Consider the following 13473-nt stretch of genomic DNA (forward strand, 5'->3'; position numbering starts at 1 on the left):
CACTGTGATGGACTTTTGTTCTGATTAAACAAAGCTGTTCCTGTGCCTTGTCATTTAACTAATGAGGTACCATACTGGCATCTTTGAAGTATTTATCAGCCCATGAGGAGCATCATCAATGATCACCCTCAAAATAGCTCTCAGATCTGCCATCCTTAAAGTCAGTACCAAGCATCCATCACTAAAACAGTAACAGTCATCCAGGACCAACTCCAGGAACTTGTAAAAAAATTAATTATAAAAACAACAAAGAAAAAAAAAAAAGGCATTTTTGAGTTACATCAACTTCTTTCACCTTCAGTGAACAGCTTTGGTTACCAAGTCTCCAGTCCCTTAACTGGTTCAGCAAATATCAGTAAACTGTTCCAAACTGGTGCCTGGCTCATCAGCTCTCTTCCACTATAAGTAAGTTTGTAACTAAGTTCATCAGACAGAGATGTAAAAAGAGAATATGATAAGCATGGCTGGAAGCCAAAGGGCTGTGATTTAACCATTACTAGAGAAGATCTTTTTGAGTAAAAAATATATTCAACACAAAAATATTAGGAAACTGAAAGATGGCAGCAACATCTTCTCAGGTCAGCACGTGATTGAAACTCACATAGATGTGCACCTCTACACGCTTGTACTTACTGGGTTTTGCACCAATACAGACACATAAAATGGGAAGTTGCTACAGTCTCACCACCAAGCATGAGAAAGGGAAACTGAAAAGCCAATCTGAACATCAACACTGGTGCCAAACAGGTAGGAATCCCTTTCAGAGGATGCTACTACACAAGACCTATCCATGTACTCGCAGAACATACCTACCCAGTATAGCCAACGCAGGCAAAAGCATTTAAAAACAAGACATGGTCTATTTTTATTTGTTTTGGGTGGTTTTATGGGGAAGAAGTGGAATGAAGCTTACCCATGTCTGAACTGAATGTACACCCAGGCAGGCTGTATCCAATGGAAGCATACAATGCCTGGAAGCAAAATGCCATCTTCCAAGACAAAGAGAGAGAAGGGTTTGAACATCTTTTCATTTTAGAAAACCCTACATTTAGGTAGTGAACCACCCTGCAGGTCAGGTTACCAACAGTATTTTACAGAGCCTGCTAAAAGATAACGCTTTAGCCAGTTTCTTTACAAAAGGGAACCAATTATATTTTAACTTCTGAGTAGATGGTTGAGAACAGATAATAAAATAACTACCACTTCACACTAGATAGCACACAAAAGAAAGCTAACAAATGGGCAACTTGCTAGCCAAAGAATCCCTCCCTCATTCTAAGACAGGGTGAACGATTAGGTTTGCAAGTCCCCTTCAAAAAGACAGAATCAGAAGTAACTGTCCATTTTCCAAATTAGAACAAAAAAAAAACCAAAAGACAAACCCTTACAGAAAAGTTGTCCAGCAGATGAAAAAAAGATGATAAAAGCAAATCTGCAAGTAAACAAAGGAATCTTTTCTCTTCCCCCAACTTTAACTTTGTTAATTTCTTTTTTTTTTTTTTTAACTGGAGGAAGGAAATGTCAAACATCAGTCATACAATAGACTATCAGATGTTTCCCAAACCAAGTAATCTGACATATGGGCAGAAAAAAAAAAAAAAAAAAGGTGGGGGGGAGGCTGGAGGAAGTAACAACCCAAGTAGAGTAAACTTCGGCATACTGAGTTAAAGAGTGCAGTTCCTTTTCTTCCCTTACACAAAAAACTGTATTTAAAAGCTCAGAACTAGATCATTTTTGTACACCACATCTAAGCAGAACTGCTTTGTGAATACCAACAACAGCTCACATGATTGTTCTATGCATGTGTCCATCACTGACCTGCAAAGCAAAATAGCTGTCTGCTCAAATGGACCCTCGCCCAGATTCCTGGTTCCAGGCTAGGAAGGTAGTAACAGTGCAGAAATACAGACAGCCCTGACTCCTTAACATCAACAATGTCTTGACCAGTGACATCAAATAAAGCTCAAATTGTTAGGCAGTCTGCCAAAATCCCTTAGCCCTTTAAAAAAACCTCCACCTCAGGAATTGCTTCATATGAATATTCCGTAATATAGAAAGTAGTAAATAAATCCACCACATGACTGGTCATGTAGATTCATTTTGCCAGCTTTCTTACTGTCATTCCTGCAAAGACAAGAATCCAGCAATTCTTGCCAGAAGGAAGTTACTGAAATTCACAAGAGAATTCATGTAAAAATTTTATTAAAATATACAAACAAAATTAAATAACCAGAAACACTGGGCTAAAAATGAAACCACCAAATTCAGACTAAAGTAACTTAACCAATTAACCTAGTCTGTCAGCAAAGAAATTACTTTTTTGTAGAAATACTTGACATGGTCACTACAAGATGTTCCTGGAATTAGTTTTGTAACTCGCCCAGAACCACCTACAAATTCAGTAATATTGTGGCTAGACGTGAAGTGAAACTCAAAAACCTGACATTAAGAGATTGCTGACACACTAGACTAGACTTAAGAATTCCTAGTAAACCAGAGACTCCAGTAAGAAAAAAGTCGTGGTTTTATACTGAAAAACACCAACACATTTTGAAACTTGGTTTCACAGCTATGAATGCAGTGTCACTAAAAAACAGATGGTTGCCAATCCTGGTCAGTAGGTAAAGAACAGTTTTCCTCTAAAATTTGTTTTCAGTCCTCTGGTCTCACAAAATACTGTATTTTATGAGCAAATATGGAGCTATAAGGACAGGCAACAACACGGCACTGACCACAGCATAGCTCTTTTAAAGCTAAAAGATAAAGTAAATCAAGTTTTACTGAACAAGCTTTAAATTTCCTTCCCTAAGACATGGATTGTGGTTACACAGCCACTTTGATCTCACTTCAATCCGTGCCACTGCCAAAACTTGATGGGGAGGGAGAGAGAATGGAATAAGGGGCACACAGACCTGGCTAGGGATTGAGAAGGGGAGGAAGTTTTTCACTAGGTCAGTTCCATGATCCAGGCTTAAATGTGAGCTTATGAATCCTTTTGTGGTCACTAAGGCATGGAAGAAGAGTGAAGGGGGAGGGAGAAAAATGAAAAAGGGAAAATAACCCACACCTTTTCCTCTGCAATTAATATTATTGTCTTCTCATAAACAAGAATAGTACACTACACTGCAACACTAGCTGACTAAAGCAAGCTAAGTGCTTAATGAGAAGTGACACAAATGCGTGTCATATCTTACACTAGAAATTAATTTTAGAAGACTGTCCATTTTCCTCCGTTTTCATAAGCTGTTTAAATACGTTCCTTAGTACAGGGACAAGGTCTTTATGTATGTTTGAGCTGATCTGTGTTAGTCACATAAATGTAAATATTGCCTAGGGGCACATTATTCAACAGCAACACACAAAACTTCCTGTCTCAAGGAAACAAAAGAGGGAATGCCACTGATGGCTCAAGTCACATTTCCGTACACTACTGCAATTCTGCTCAGGAACGTGAATTAAGCCACATGCGACTCAATGAGAAATAACATTTTTTTAACAGACTGAGAGTCAGGATTTACCAAAATTAATCAAAATTCACAGCACGAGCCAAAGGAAAGACCGCTTAAACCTTTTACATTTGTGAGATATTAGAAAACAGGCATCATCTTACTAGGTAAAATGCTAAGAACCCTCCTGATCTGAAAAGTTAAATGTACTATATGGTATCAAAGTGGTTTACGTTCAGACATCATTATCGTTTTACAGTACAGTGATCATACTAATGCAAGACACTGTAACGAGCTGAAGCCACAGCAGGAAACAATGCAAGCTGTCATTCTTACTATCACAGGCCTGTTATCCCTGCAGTATATTCACAACCCTGTGCAGAGGGAACCTAACACAATGTTTCAGTAATATTTCGAAATCTGTTAGAGGCAGAAGATTTTTATTAGTTGGATTCTCTTTGAAACTACCAGCTGATGTCGGGAAACTCAGGGGAAGAGGATCTATTAAAGCAATACTTGGGAGCTTGAACTGAAAGTGGTATAAAAGTGTGGTCTGAAGAAGAATGCCTCCACATAAATACATACTCCATATAAACAAATCTTTTGGATCTGATTTAGGATCTTCTGTTGAAAACACCTGTGTACTTTTAAAACTGGCAAGTTAATATGCAAATGAACATGCTTCCAGTCAGAGCATTTTTTTTTCATATTATCTGTGTTACTATGGCACCAACAAGTCAGAAACCCCACCATCCTAGACTCTACACAAAAAAGCACACTACTCACCCACAGAATGGCAAATGAATACACACAGATCTGAAATACAAAACTATACTTGCCAGCCTTAACAACAGTCTGAAAAGACCAACCATGTATTCAGTGTTATTGGGTTGTCCGTAGGATCCCACAAACAAATTTAGGAAAAAGGTTTTTAGGACAACAGTGGAGTACATCTGCAGACATCAACTGGTAACCTTCCACAAATACAAAGGAACAGCTAGAAAAAAACCACAAGAGATACCAATTTATAATTTGATGATTCTGGTGTATATTGGAGTCAGGAGACAGTCAGTACCAAGTGAAAAATAAGAAGCAGAGAAGGAACAGGACTCAAGGCTTTGGATGTGAAAGCACAATAACTTTGAGGAGATGTAACACCAGCAGAAGACTATGAAAGAATGCAGAAAGGTGCAACATGGTCCCAGTCACAGGATGGGAGAGAAAATTTGTAGCAATGTTCTTGATATGAGCTGGGATATTTTAGTCAAACCCTGATAAAAGGATGCTGCCACAACTAAGGATGTTAAAGTGAAGACTGGGGTGGGCCGGAGGGAAGTTTAATTCCCTAGGGTGATTGAAGAAAAGTGGAGAGAACAGGTTAAGCGTTCTCATCCAATAAACAGAAAGCTTCAAACAAGCATAGATGTTCAACTCATTACAAAGTATGGCATTCCAGGAACATTGATGGGGTTTTGGTATCTAAAAAGCAGTGCAGCTGCACACACACACCCCTTTTCAAAGGCATAACTTTTTTGAAAACTTAGATAAACAAATGAAAACAAAAATCCGTTCCTTCATCTAATGGCCGAAGTTAATACATTCAACACATCTCATATGCACCACAATCCCCCCTGGAAGCTCAAAAATTTCAGTTTCTTTAGATTTTTTCCAAAAGAACTATATGGCCAAGAAAGAAAATAATAGAAGAAAGGTCTACATATAGGATTAATGAGTTCCTTTTTTACTCTCATTCACATGAGGAAGTGCTCTCAGAAGAAGAAGGGGGAAAAAAAATTCAAGATCAAATGAATCGGGGGGGGGGTGTGGGGTGTGAGAACTGGGGTTATGATGTTCATACTACATTAATTATTTAGAAAAATCCAGAAATATATGTTTTCAGATAGTATTACAGCGAATGAAAATTATGATTCTTAAGCTGTATTAAAAAAAAAAAATCCTAGGTAACTACATCAGCTTAACATTTAAGTGTTTTCTTAATCACGTTGATGTTTGCAACAGCCATCTCATCAGAGGACTCGCATTGTCACCAAAATCAGACCACAGTCATTGGGGAAGGATTCACAGCCCCAGCATAGGTGTACATTCAGAAGATATTCAGGATTTAAGAAAACCTCACTCAAATATTTCTTAGTGGCTAGCCTGAGATTCTTTGGCTTGCTTTGTCCTCAACTGCAAATGTCACTCCTGCATACATGATTTTCTTTGTGCAATATTCAGAGAAGGTTAGTTACCCAACGCAGATTCATTATTCCACTCCCAAAGCTGGGCAAGCTAACTGAATGTCACTCTATCCCAATCTCTTTGCAAATCTGGGTCCATTTTCTTCAAACTCACACCCTAGTAGATATAATTGAATTGTCCAATATGCTGACAGGACATAATAGAAACCTACTACTCAAGTGATTTAAAACCTGAAATCTTTTATTAGCAGGAAGTGAGCAAGCTTTCTAACATCACTTTTCTACTTTTATCTTGTAACCTAATAAAATTCAGGTTGAAGATAACTAAAGAATCAAATACTTTTTGAGAATTTGAGAGGCTAATTCCATTTCTTAAATATATATACACATAAATTAACACCTACATAAAATTTCAAACAAGCAAGATATCTACTATGTAGTGACGTAACAGCCTACCGCTTGGAACACTGCATTTGTGATAATACAGTAATCAAGAAAAACTACTGGTTCATTTACTGCTACTTAAGGATTTGGTTGGGCAATCAACCATTTACTATGAAGTCCTTTACTGACAATTATGCAACACCAAAGAGAACCTCACCAGCAACCCCTGCATTCTTCACTTCCTGATGCCATGAAAAACCTTTTAGGAAAATAATTCCAGTGCCATGTCAGATTTCCTTGACTGCTTTCAGTTTCATTCTGAAAACAACAACCAAACTCACTGATCGAAGGCAACAATTTCTGTTCCTGTTTGCGAACTGAAAAAAACTAACAGCAGCAATGACTAATTTACAGTTTGTAAATATGCCTTTGAACACTGACTGGAACAAAGGCACAATTCCTACTAAGAGGACCTTTCTGGCAGCACATTTAAGCAAGTACTCACAACATCTTCCATACCAGCTTCTATAAAGTCTGCTATAAATAGGTCTCACTTTCCAAGAACATAATCATGCCTTTTCCAGGCTGAAGACTCCTACAGTATCTAATCTTTCACCACACGAAAGCTGCTCCAAATTTTAGGTCATTCCTGACACCCCTTGCTGTACTTACACACACACACCCCAGCTCCAGCATATGAAACGTTATGCAACTTCATCCCAACTTTCAGACTGACTTGTGCCTTTGCATCCACCACAGCAGTTAAGCCAGACAGTTCAGGAAATATCTTTACATTTCATGCAAGCCCTCACCATCATATGATTAACCCTTACTCACAGGAAAGGTCAAATTAATTTTTCAGTAACACTACTTTTATGAGTAAGGATTATTCACAGGAAGACTGTTTGCCAGCTGGGTCTGAAATTTTAATACAAAGCCTATTACCTCAGAACATTTTGCCTCCAAATAGTTATCAGACAACTTTTAATGAGTATTTAAATAAACTGGCCCTTAACAATTCCTTATTAAATACTGTTTTGATAAACAGACATTCTTTTTCAAAAGCAGCAGCAGACATTTTGACTAATGAAAGAACAGAGGTAAGATAAATATAATTTCTTCTGCTGTGCTGGAAACAGCAATTTCAAACAGAAGGTATATTTTTAATGAGCAAGTCTATTAGTTGTGTACACCAGTATAGTTTGTATCTGAGGGGTATTCTGATGACAAGTACGCAAATTGGCTCCTATCTTACTAAAAAATGCTTTACATTTAGAGCACAGTTCTAGATTTCTTTGTGTAGGTTGTCTGTGTGGGTTTCTGCCTCACAGAGTATACAAACATTAACCCATTTTCTAGAATGGCGCTGGATTCCTGCTTCAGTACGGAGTGACACACAATACAGACAACAGCCCTCTGCGTCACCAAGCCCTGAGGGACACTTCACAAAATCCATCTATGCAAGTCTGAGATCACACTCAGCATCTGGATATTCAAAGCTAACTTTAAAACCTTAAATTTAGACTGTGCCTTCCCCTCCTGGGAAATATTTTGAGTCAAGAACTCTAAGGACCTCTATGCTTTCTGGACATCTCTGATAAAAGAAAATCAGTCACTAAAAAACTTTTAGAAAACACTTCCCATAAAAAAGATTCAGAAGAAACAGTGTACCTAACCTCTCTCTAAAGATTGTTTACAGTCAACAGAAAAAGCAGCTAGAAATCATTAATTGTTACATGAACCCAAACGACTACAGCAACCAGACTCACTCACCACAGAGCTCTGCCTTCTCTGGGGTGGGGAGATAGCGTTCTTCTTAAACAAAACAAATGTTTGTGGGAAGAAATATTATTTAAACATAAACAGAATCACAGTAGATTATTTCAGAGCTTTAATTCTCCAGTCAAGAACATTTCTTTGTTATTCACACCCAAACCAAAACCTGAGGTAAAAAAAATAGTCAACTTCTAATAGCAGAATCTGTTTAAAAAAAGATTTATAATCTACCTCACTCATAAAAAAAATTATATGAATTCCCATCAACAGCTGATTTAGGTTATGCATGTTTTTGTTCTGTTACTCTGAAGAAGTAAATGATTAGCAAAAGTTTCTCTAATTAGTAATCCAGACTACTGTAGCTTTAACACTTCATAAATTTTGAAATTAATATGACAATGTGAGGTTAAAGGGTCAATGGTGTGGGCCACATATTTCCAGTCAGTATTTCCATTCTCAAGCTCTTTCATGGATACATAAATACTAACGTAAGTCACCCTAATAGTTTGCATATATACTGTATTTAAAAAAAAAATAAATTAAATACTACTTGATTTTTGCAAGTAGAGCCAAAAATTAGTAAAAACATTACATTTTCAAGCATCGCACCACATTACAGGTACGGATACCTCCCACAAAATTACATGGGAGATTAAAGGGTTGCACATGAAATTCATTATTATTATAAAACCCACCTGCCAAAGAATTTTGCCAAACTTATTTCAGTGATATTACACACCTTTTGACAATTTAACATCTCCCTAGTCTAGTGGGGGGGGGGGGGGGGTGGGGTGGGGGGGTGAAGACCAAACTACAATAACTAAGAAATAAATTCACTTTATAATTTATGCTAATTGGATGCCAGCAATTATTTTTACCAGTGACAGATTTGCAGATTGCAACTACATGAAAAATTACACTTCTTAAAAACACACTACTCAATTTCCCACTAATAAATGGGTACTTCACAACTGCTTCTGTAAAGGACAAACCATTGGCTACCTTGGTCTTACTATCAGACACATTGTCTCCTGCACACTTACTGCTTTATTTTTCTTACTGGGCAAGAGCAGCGTTAGCCAAAATGACCTTAACAGTTCCTGCATCTTGATACATTGTAGCACTGCTATATATTTATAACCATTAAAATAGCTATCAGGCAGAAACATAGGATAAAATCTTACAATGTAACAGTTCAATAAGAAAACAAAGTAAGAATTGCATTTATTCTCACAGAAGAATCTCTGGGCCAGTTTCCCAGCAGCATAAGCAACTAGGTAGGGCTCTCGCCTCAGATTCTTAAAAGGTACTAGCAAAATAAAACCCAAACGTACGTACTTAAACAAACCAAATCCACAGGGGCAAAATAACAAACATACGGCAATAAAAGGCAAAATTCATAAAACAAAAAGCTTCATCATTAGCATTTTTAATTAATTTTCTTTTTTTTCCCCTCTTAACTCCTTTAAGGAAGCTAATAAAAGAATCTCTTCCTTTCTGTTAGAACAACATATGCACTCACCTCCAATTCTGGCAGAGCTCTGATGCGTAGAAGGGGGTATCTACCACCTATCATGCTATCCCCAAACTTGCATTACAATTTTTTAACTATTTCATACCATGCACTAAAAAAGTCCTTCCTACCCTCTGACATTATCCCTCGTAGCACTAGAAGGCTCTGAGTGATCAGAGTCCTCTCGCTCTGCTCAGCTGTTGCCCAGCCAGCAGGGAGAAGGTTCTTATGTGTCAGGTAAATAAAGCAAGGTATTTCCAAATGATTCTGCCCTTCCACAGAAACAAACTGTTTTCTTGTTTCAAATTCAAGTTACAAATCTGTAGCTAGCCAAAACTGATACCATAATTTCTGCCACATTAAACCACGCAATGCGCGTAGGAAGTTGTCAATTACCAGTAAGATGGATAGACAGCATCTATGCAAACACACTACCCAGCATACTACGTTTACCGCCACCGTTTTACTTCACAGAAGAAAAAATTAAACAGTTTGGGGTTTGTTGGATTGTTTTTTTTTACCTCTTGCCCCCAAGCACGATCTATGCAAAGATAAGACCACACTCTAACAACAGCTGATGTGCAGTCACAGGAGCCCAGAGCGTAAGTCCGACAGACAATCACACTGCACGACTGTTTGCTGCTGCTGAAATGGCGTTTGTCATTGTGAGAGACACACACACCCCCCCAGTTTAGTAGGCACAAAGCACCCAGGGCACAGAGTGCCAAGGGAGGCGGGGAGAAAGGACTGTTTACCAGAGAAGATGGTTGTACATGCGGGCAGTGCAGGCAGGGGACACACAATCCGTTGCCTCTCCGCTCTCCTATTCAGGGAAGCGCAGCTGTGAGAGCAACACACGCGCTCGCAGCAAACCACGTTAAAGAGCAAAATAAACACGGGGAGCCGGGCCGGGGGAGGGGCCAGCGGAGGAGCAGCCCCACGGGCCCCGACTATAAAGCCCCTGGCAGCTGCACCCAACCGGCAAACCGGCTGCGCCGCAGAGCGCCCGGTTAAGCCGCCGTTCCCCACCCCCGGGCACTCACCAGCGAGAAGAGGTTCGAGTGACAGTCCTCCAGGCTGGCCCCGTTCGCCACCCAGTTCGCCGCTGCAGTCATGATCCTCGGCGAGCCCGGCCGCCAGAGCGGGGCATGTCTGAGGAGACGGGCCCGGCGCGGGGGGAGAAGCAGCGGGCACTCCTCGGCGCTGGCCGGGGCAGCAGCCGCGGGCCGGCCCCTCGCCGCGGGCGGAGCGGGGGCGGGCGGCCGACAGGGGGCGCGCCGCGGGCGGGGGGGGGGCGAGCCTCGCTCCCCGGCGCCAGCCGCGTAATCCTCGGGCGGCGCGGCCCGCTCCGGCGGGGCGAGGGGGCCTGTCGGTCCGAGCCCCCTCAGCAGGCGGCGCAGGGGGGAAGCCCCCTCCGGTCCTCCGCGCCCGCCTCAGTACCGCCGGGGCGAAGAGAAGAAGGGGGGGGGGGCCCGGGGCCCTCCTTCCGCGTCCAGGTCTGGCCCCCCCCCGGCCGGGGCACGCGTTGCGGCGGCGGGGGAGGAGAGGGGAGGGTCTCCTCCCGCGGCCCGGCGGCGGCCCCTGCGGGGCGCGGGCCGGGCGGGGCGGGGGAGGGCCCCGGGCAGTGGCGGCGGCGGCGGGCGGGGGGCGCTGTCTCGCGTGCCGGCGGAGGCCGTGTCCCCTCCCCGCCCGGCCGCCCCTCGCTGCTGCCGCCGCTGGCTGTGGGTGGATGGTGTTTTCCTCCTCCTGCTGCTGTTGCTGCCGCCGCTGCTGCCCGCTGCCTTGTTTACGCTCCGTGCGGGGCTCCCGGTGCTGCGGGCGGCGGGCGGCAGCCCCGGCCCAGAGAGGTAGCACTGTCCCTGCCCGTCCTCGCCCCCCTCCGCCTGGCGCTGCCCGCCCAGCGGCCCCGCTCACCCGCTCCTCCTCACACACTCGCCTCTGCCTCTTTCCACTCTGACAGCAATGGCGGCCGCCAGGCGCAGCTCGCCTCGCCATTGGCCGCCGCCGCCCCACGTGACGCGCGCCGGAGGGCGGGGGTCCGGCGCTTGGGGCTCCTCCCGGCCCCTCCCTCCGCCGCCGCGGCGCCCGCCGGGCCGCTGGGGGCGCTCGGTAGCGGGAAGGGCGCTGCGGCGGCGCCGGGGCGGGCGGCGGGGCGCTGCGGGGGTGGGGGGGCCGCTGCCGCGGGGGCGCGTCCCGCCTCCGCCGCGTCAATGGGACGAGCTCGGTCGGGGACGCCCACGCCCGCCGCGCACTCGGCCAAGGAAAACGTTATTTGAAAGGAGCTGCGCGGGGCAGGGGGCGCCGGCGGCGGAGCGCGCTGCCGCTCCCACCTGTTGGGCCGCTGCGCTCCCCTGCTCGGGCTCTGCCCCGGCACCCGCCGGCTTCCGAAGCGATTAAAAACCGGCCTGGAAACACATTCCTTGTCATCCCTAAACCAGGGTATCGCCCCCCAAGGGCTCCCCTTGAACAGTCAAGTTCAACGCTAAGTTCTGCGGAGCACGGGAAACGCGGCTTCACCCAGACCCAGAGCAGCTCGCCCTGCATTCCCTCTGGAACAGCTTTCAGGCGTTCTGTGGAGTTATCTTTTAGTACAAGGAATTCACAATATTAGTGAGTTAACAAAGTTAAATAAACAAATGAAATCCGTTCCTGTAGTAGCCATGGTGCAGAGAAGCAGAAAGGATAGACTCAAAATAATAAACGATGAATACCAAGTACTTCGTTTAAAACGTAATGTTCATAACAAGTCATTTTTTCCCTGTTCGTAATGACCCTTTAATTCAAACCAGTGGGAGCCTGATCTGCTTAGGCAGATTAAAGCTCACCTGCCTGAGCTTCTCACCAACAGGAGCATTCCGTAGGTGATACAAAGCAGATATTGCTGCTTGAAAGAGAAAGATTATTTCACAATTCCGCTTAAGCTTTAATACAGAAATGTAGCAAGTTTTCAATGATCTGATTCAGTGGAAAGAGTTCTCACCCTGTGCTCAGTAGCAGCTTTCCTTATCATGACTTTAATCTTATTTAGGCATCTTTTTTGCAATTTACTTTTCTTCATAATAAATTAAGATTAGCATCTATTCTAATGACTGAATGGAGTTTGTTTGGACTTACCTCACCGTAACAAATCTCTAACACAAACAAGCATCGCAGCCATTTAGCTAAATTACATACACAGAGCAACAGATAGAATTCAGGCCAAAAGAAAATTTCCACCAAGACCAGTGGTCTTACCACGTGCATTCTTTGTCCGACAAATCCCATCCATCATGCACCATTCCCTTCACTGTCACACTGAACAGAAATTCTGTCTTGCAAAGACTGGTCCTATATTAGTGAGAGAAAAAGCATTTTCAAACACAAATGAAATATTCATGTTCAGTTACAGCTGTAATTTATTTATTTATTTATTTACACCTATTAGCAAAAAAAGAGCCTAGACTCACCTTAGGGAGAGACTTCTATCCTCCTTCAGTTCATCTAAGAGAATCAAACAAGCACAAAGATGCTGTAAAACCCCTGAGCTGTTAAGGAGCAAAGCTGACAATGTAGCCAAACTCCTGTAGCCTAGAAATTGCTTGCTACAGCCTGGCAATCCAGAATCGGGGGAGTATGTACTTTGGACAGTATTACTTTCTTTTGTCAATATGTGTTACAAACAGAGAACACAATCTGACACTTGTAAATATGTCAAGTAATATGCGTTAACCAACGAAACACACGTCCTTCTGAATTAAAATAGTACAGTTCTTTGCAAACACACTGCAGTTATCAGTTAGCCACCCTACCACTAAGTGTTGCCTAGAGTACAACAAACCCTTCGAAGAAAGATCCGTTTCATTTCTGGAATAAAAGAACATCGCTTATCATGAAAAAGATATTTTGATATTATAGTAGTATTTTGAAATTGAGAATCACATTACTGCTTATCCCATGGAAAGCTAACAATACTGTACAGAATTAGACACTGCAGAATTCATTTTTCTTCCATATGCTCCTTACCCTCCAAATGGTATTTCCAGTTGTCAGCATTCCTCTTTGGGATCTTTCAAGTAGTGATGACTTACTATGCTTGATTTTCTCATGAAAATGTGAGGTCTAACACATGATTCAGATCCATTTTCAGGGGGAGAAATGTTAATATACTCACACT

The 13473-nt window shown here is 42.8% G+C and overlaps 1 protein-coding gene across 3 annotated transcripts in view; it reads right to left on the reverse strand.

The window, feature by feature from the left end:
- The window catches only part of MED13L (mediator complex subunit 13L), a 202240-nt gene extending 189571 nt beyond the window's left edge, over positions 1-12669 (reverse strand). The window contains exon 1 of one of the 3 annotated variants that reach the window (XM_080365613.1): positions 12555-12669. In XM_080365613.1, the coding sequence (XP_080221739.1) occupies positions 12555-12584 (30 nt within the window). In that variant the 5' untranslated portion in view covers positions 12585-12669. Of the gene's footprint in view, positions 1-10363; positions 12524-12554 lie in introns of those variants that run through there. The other 2 variants (XM_080365611.1, XM_080365612.1) reach the window with 2 other exon arrangements.
- Positions 12670-13473: the final 804 nt, after the last annotated feature.

The sequence above is a fragment of the Falco punctatus genome (assembly GCF_963210335.1).
Source record: "Falco punctatus genome assembly, chromosome: 1".
NCBI classification, from domain to species: Eukaryota; Metazoa; Chordata; class Aves; order Falconiformes; family Falconidae; genus Falco; species Falco punctatus.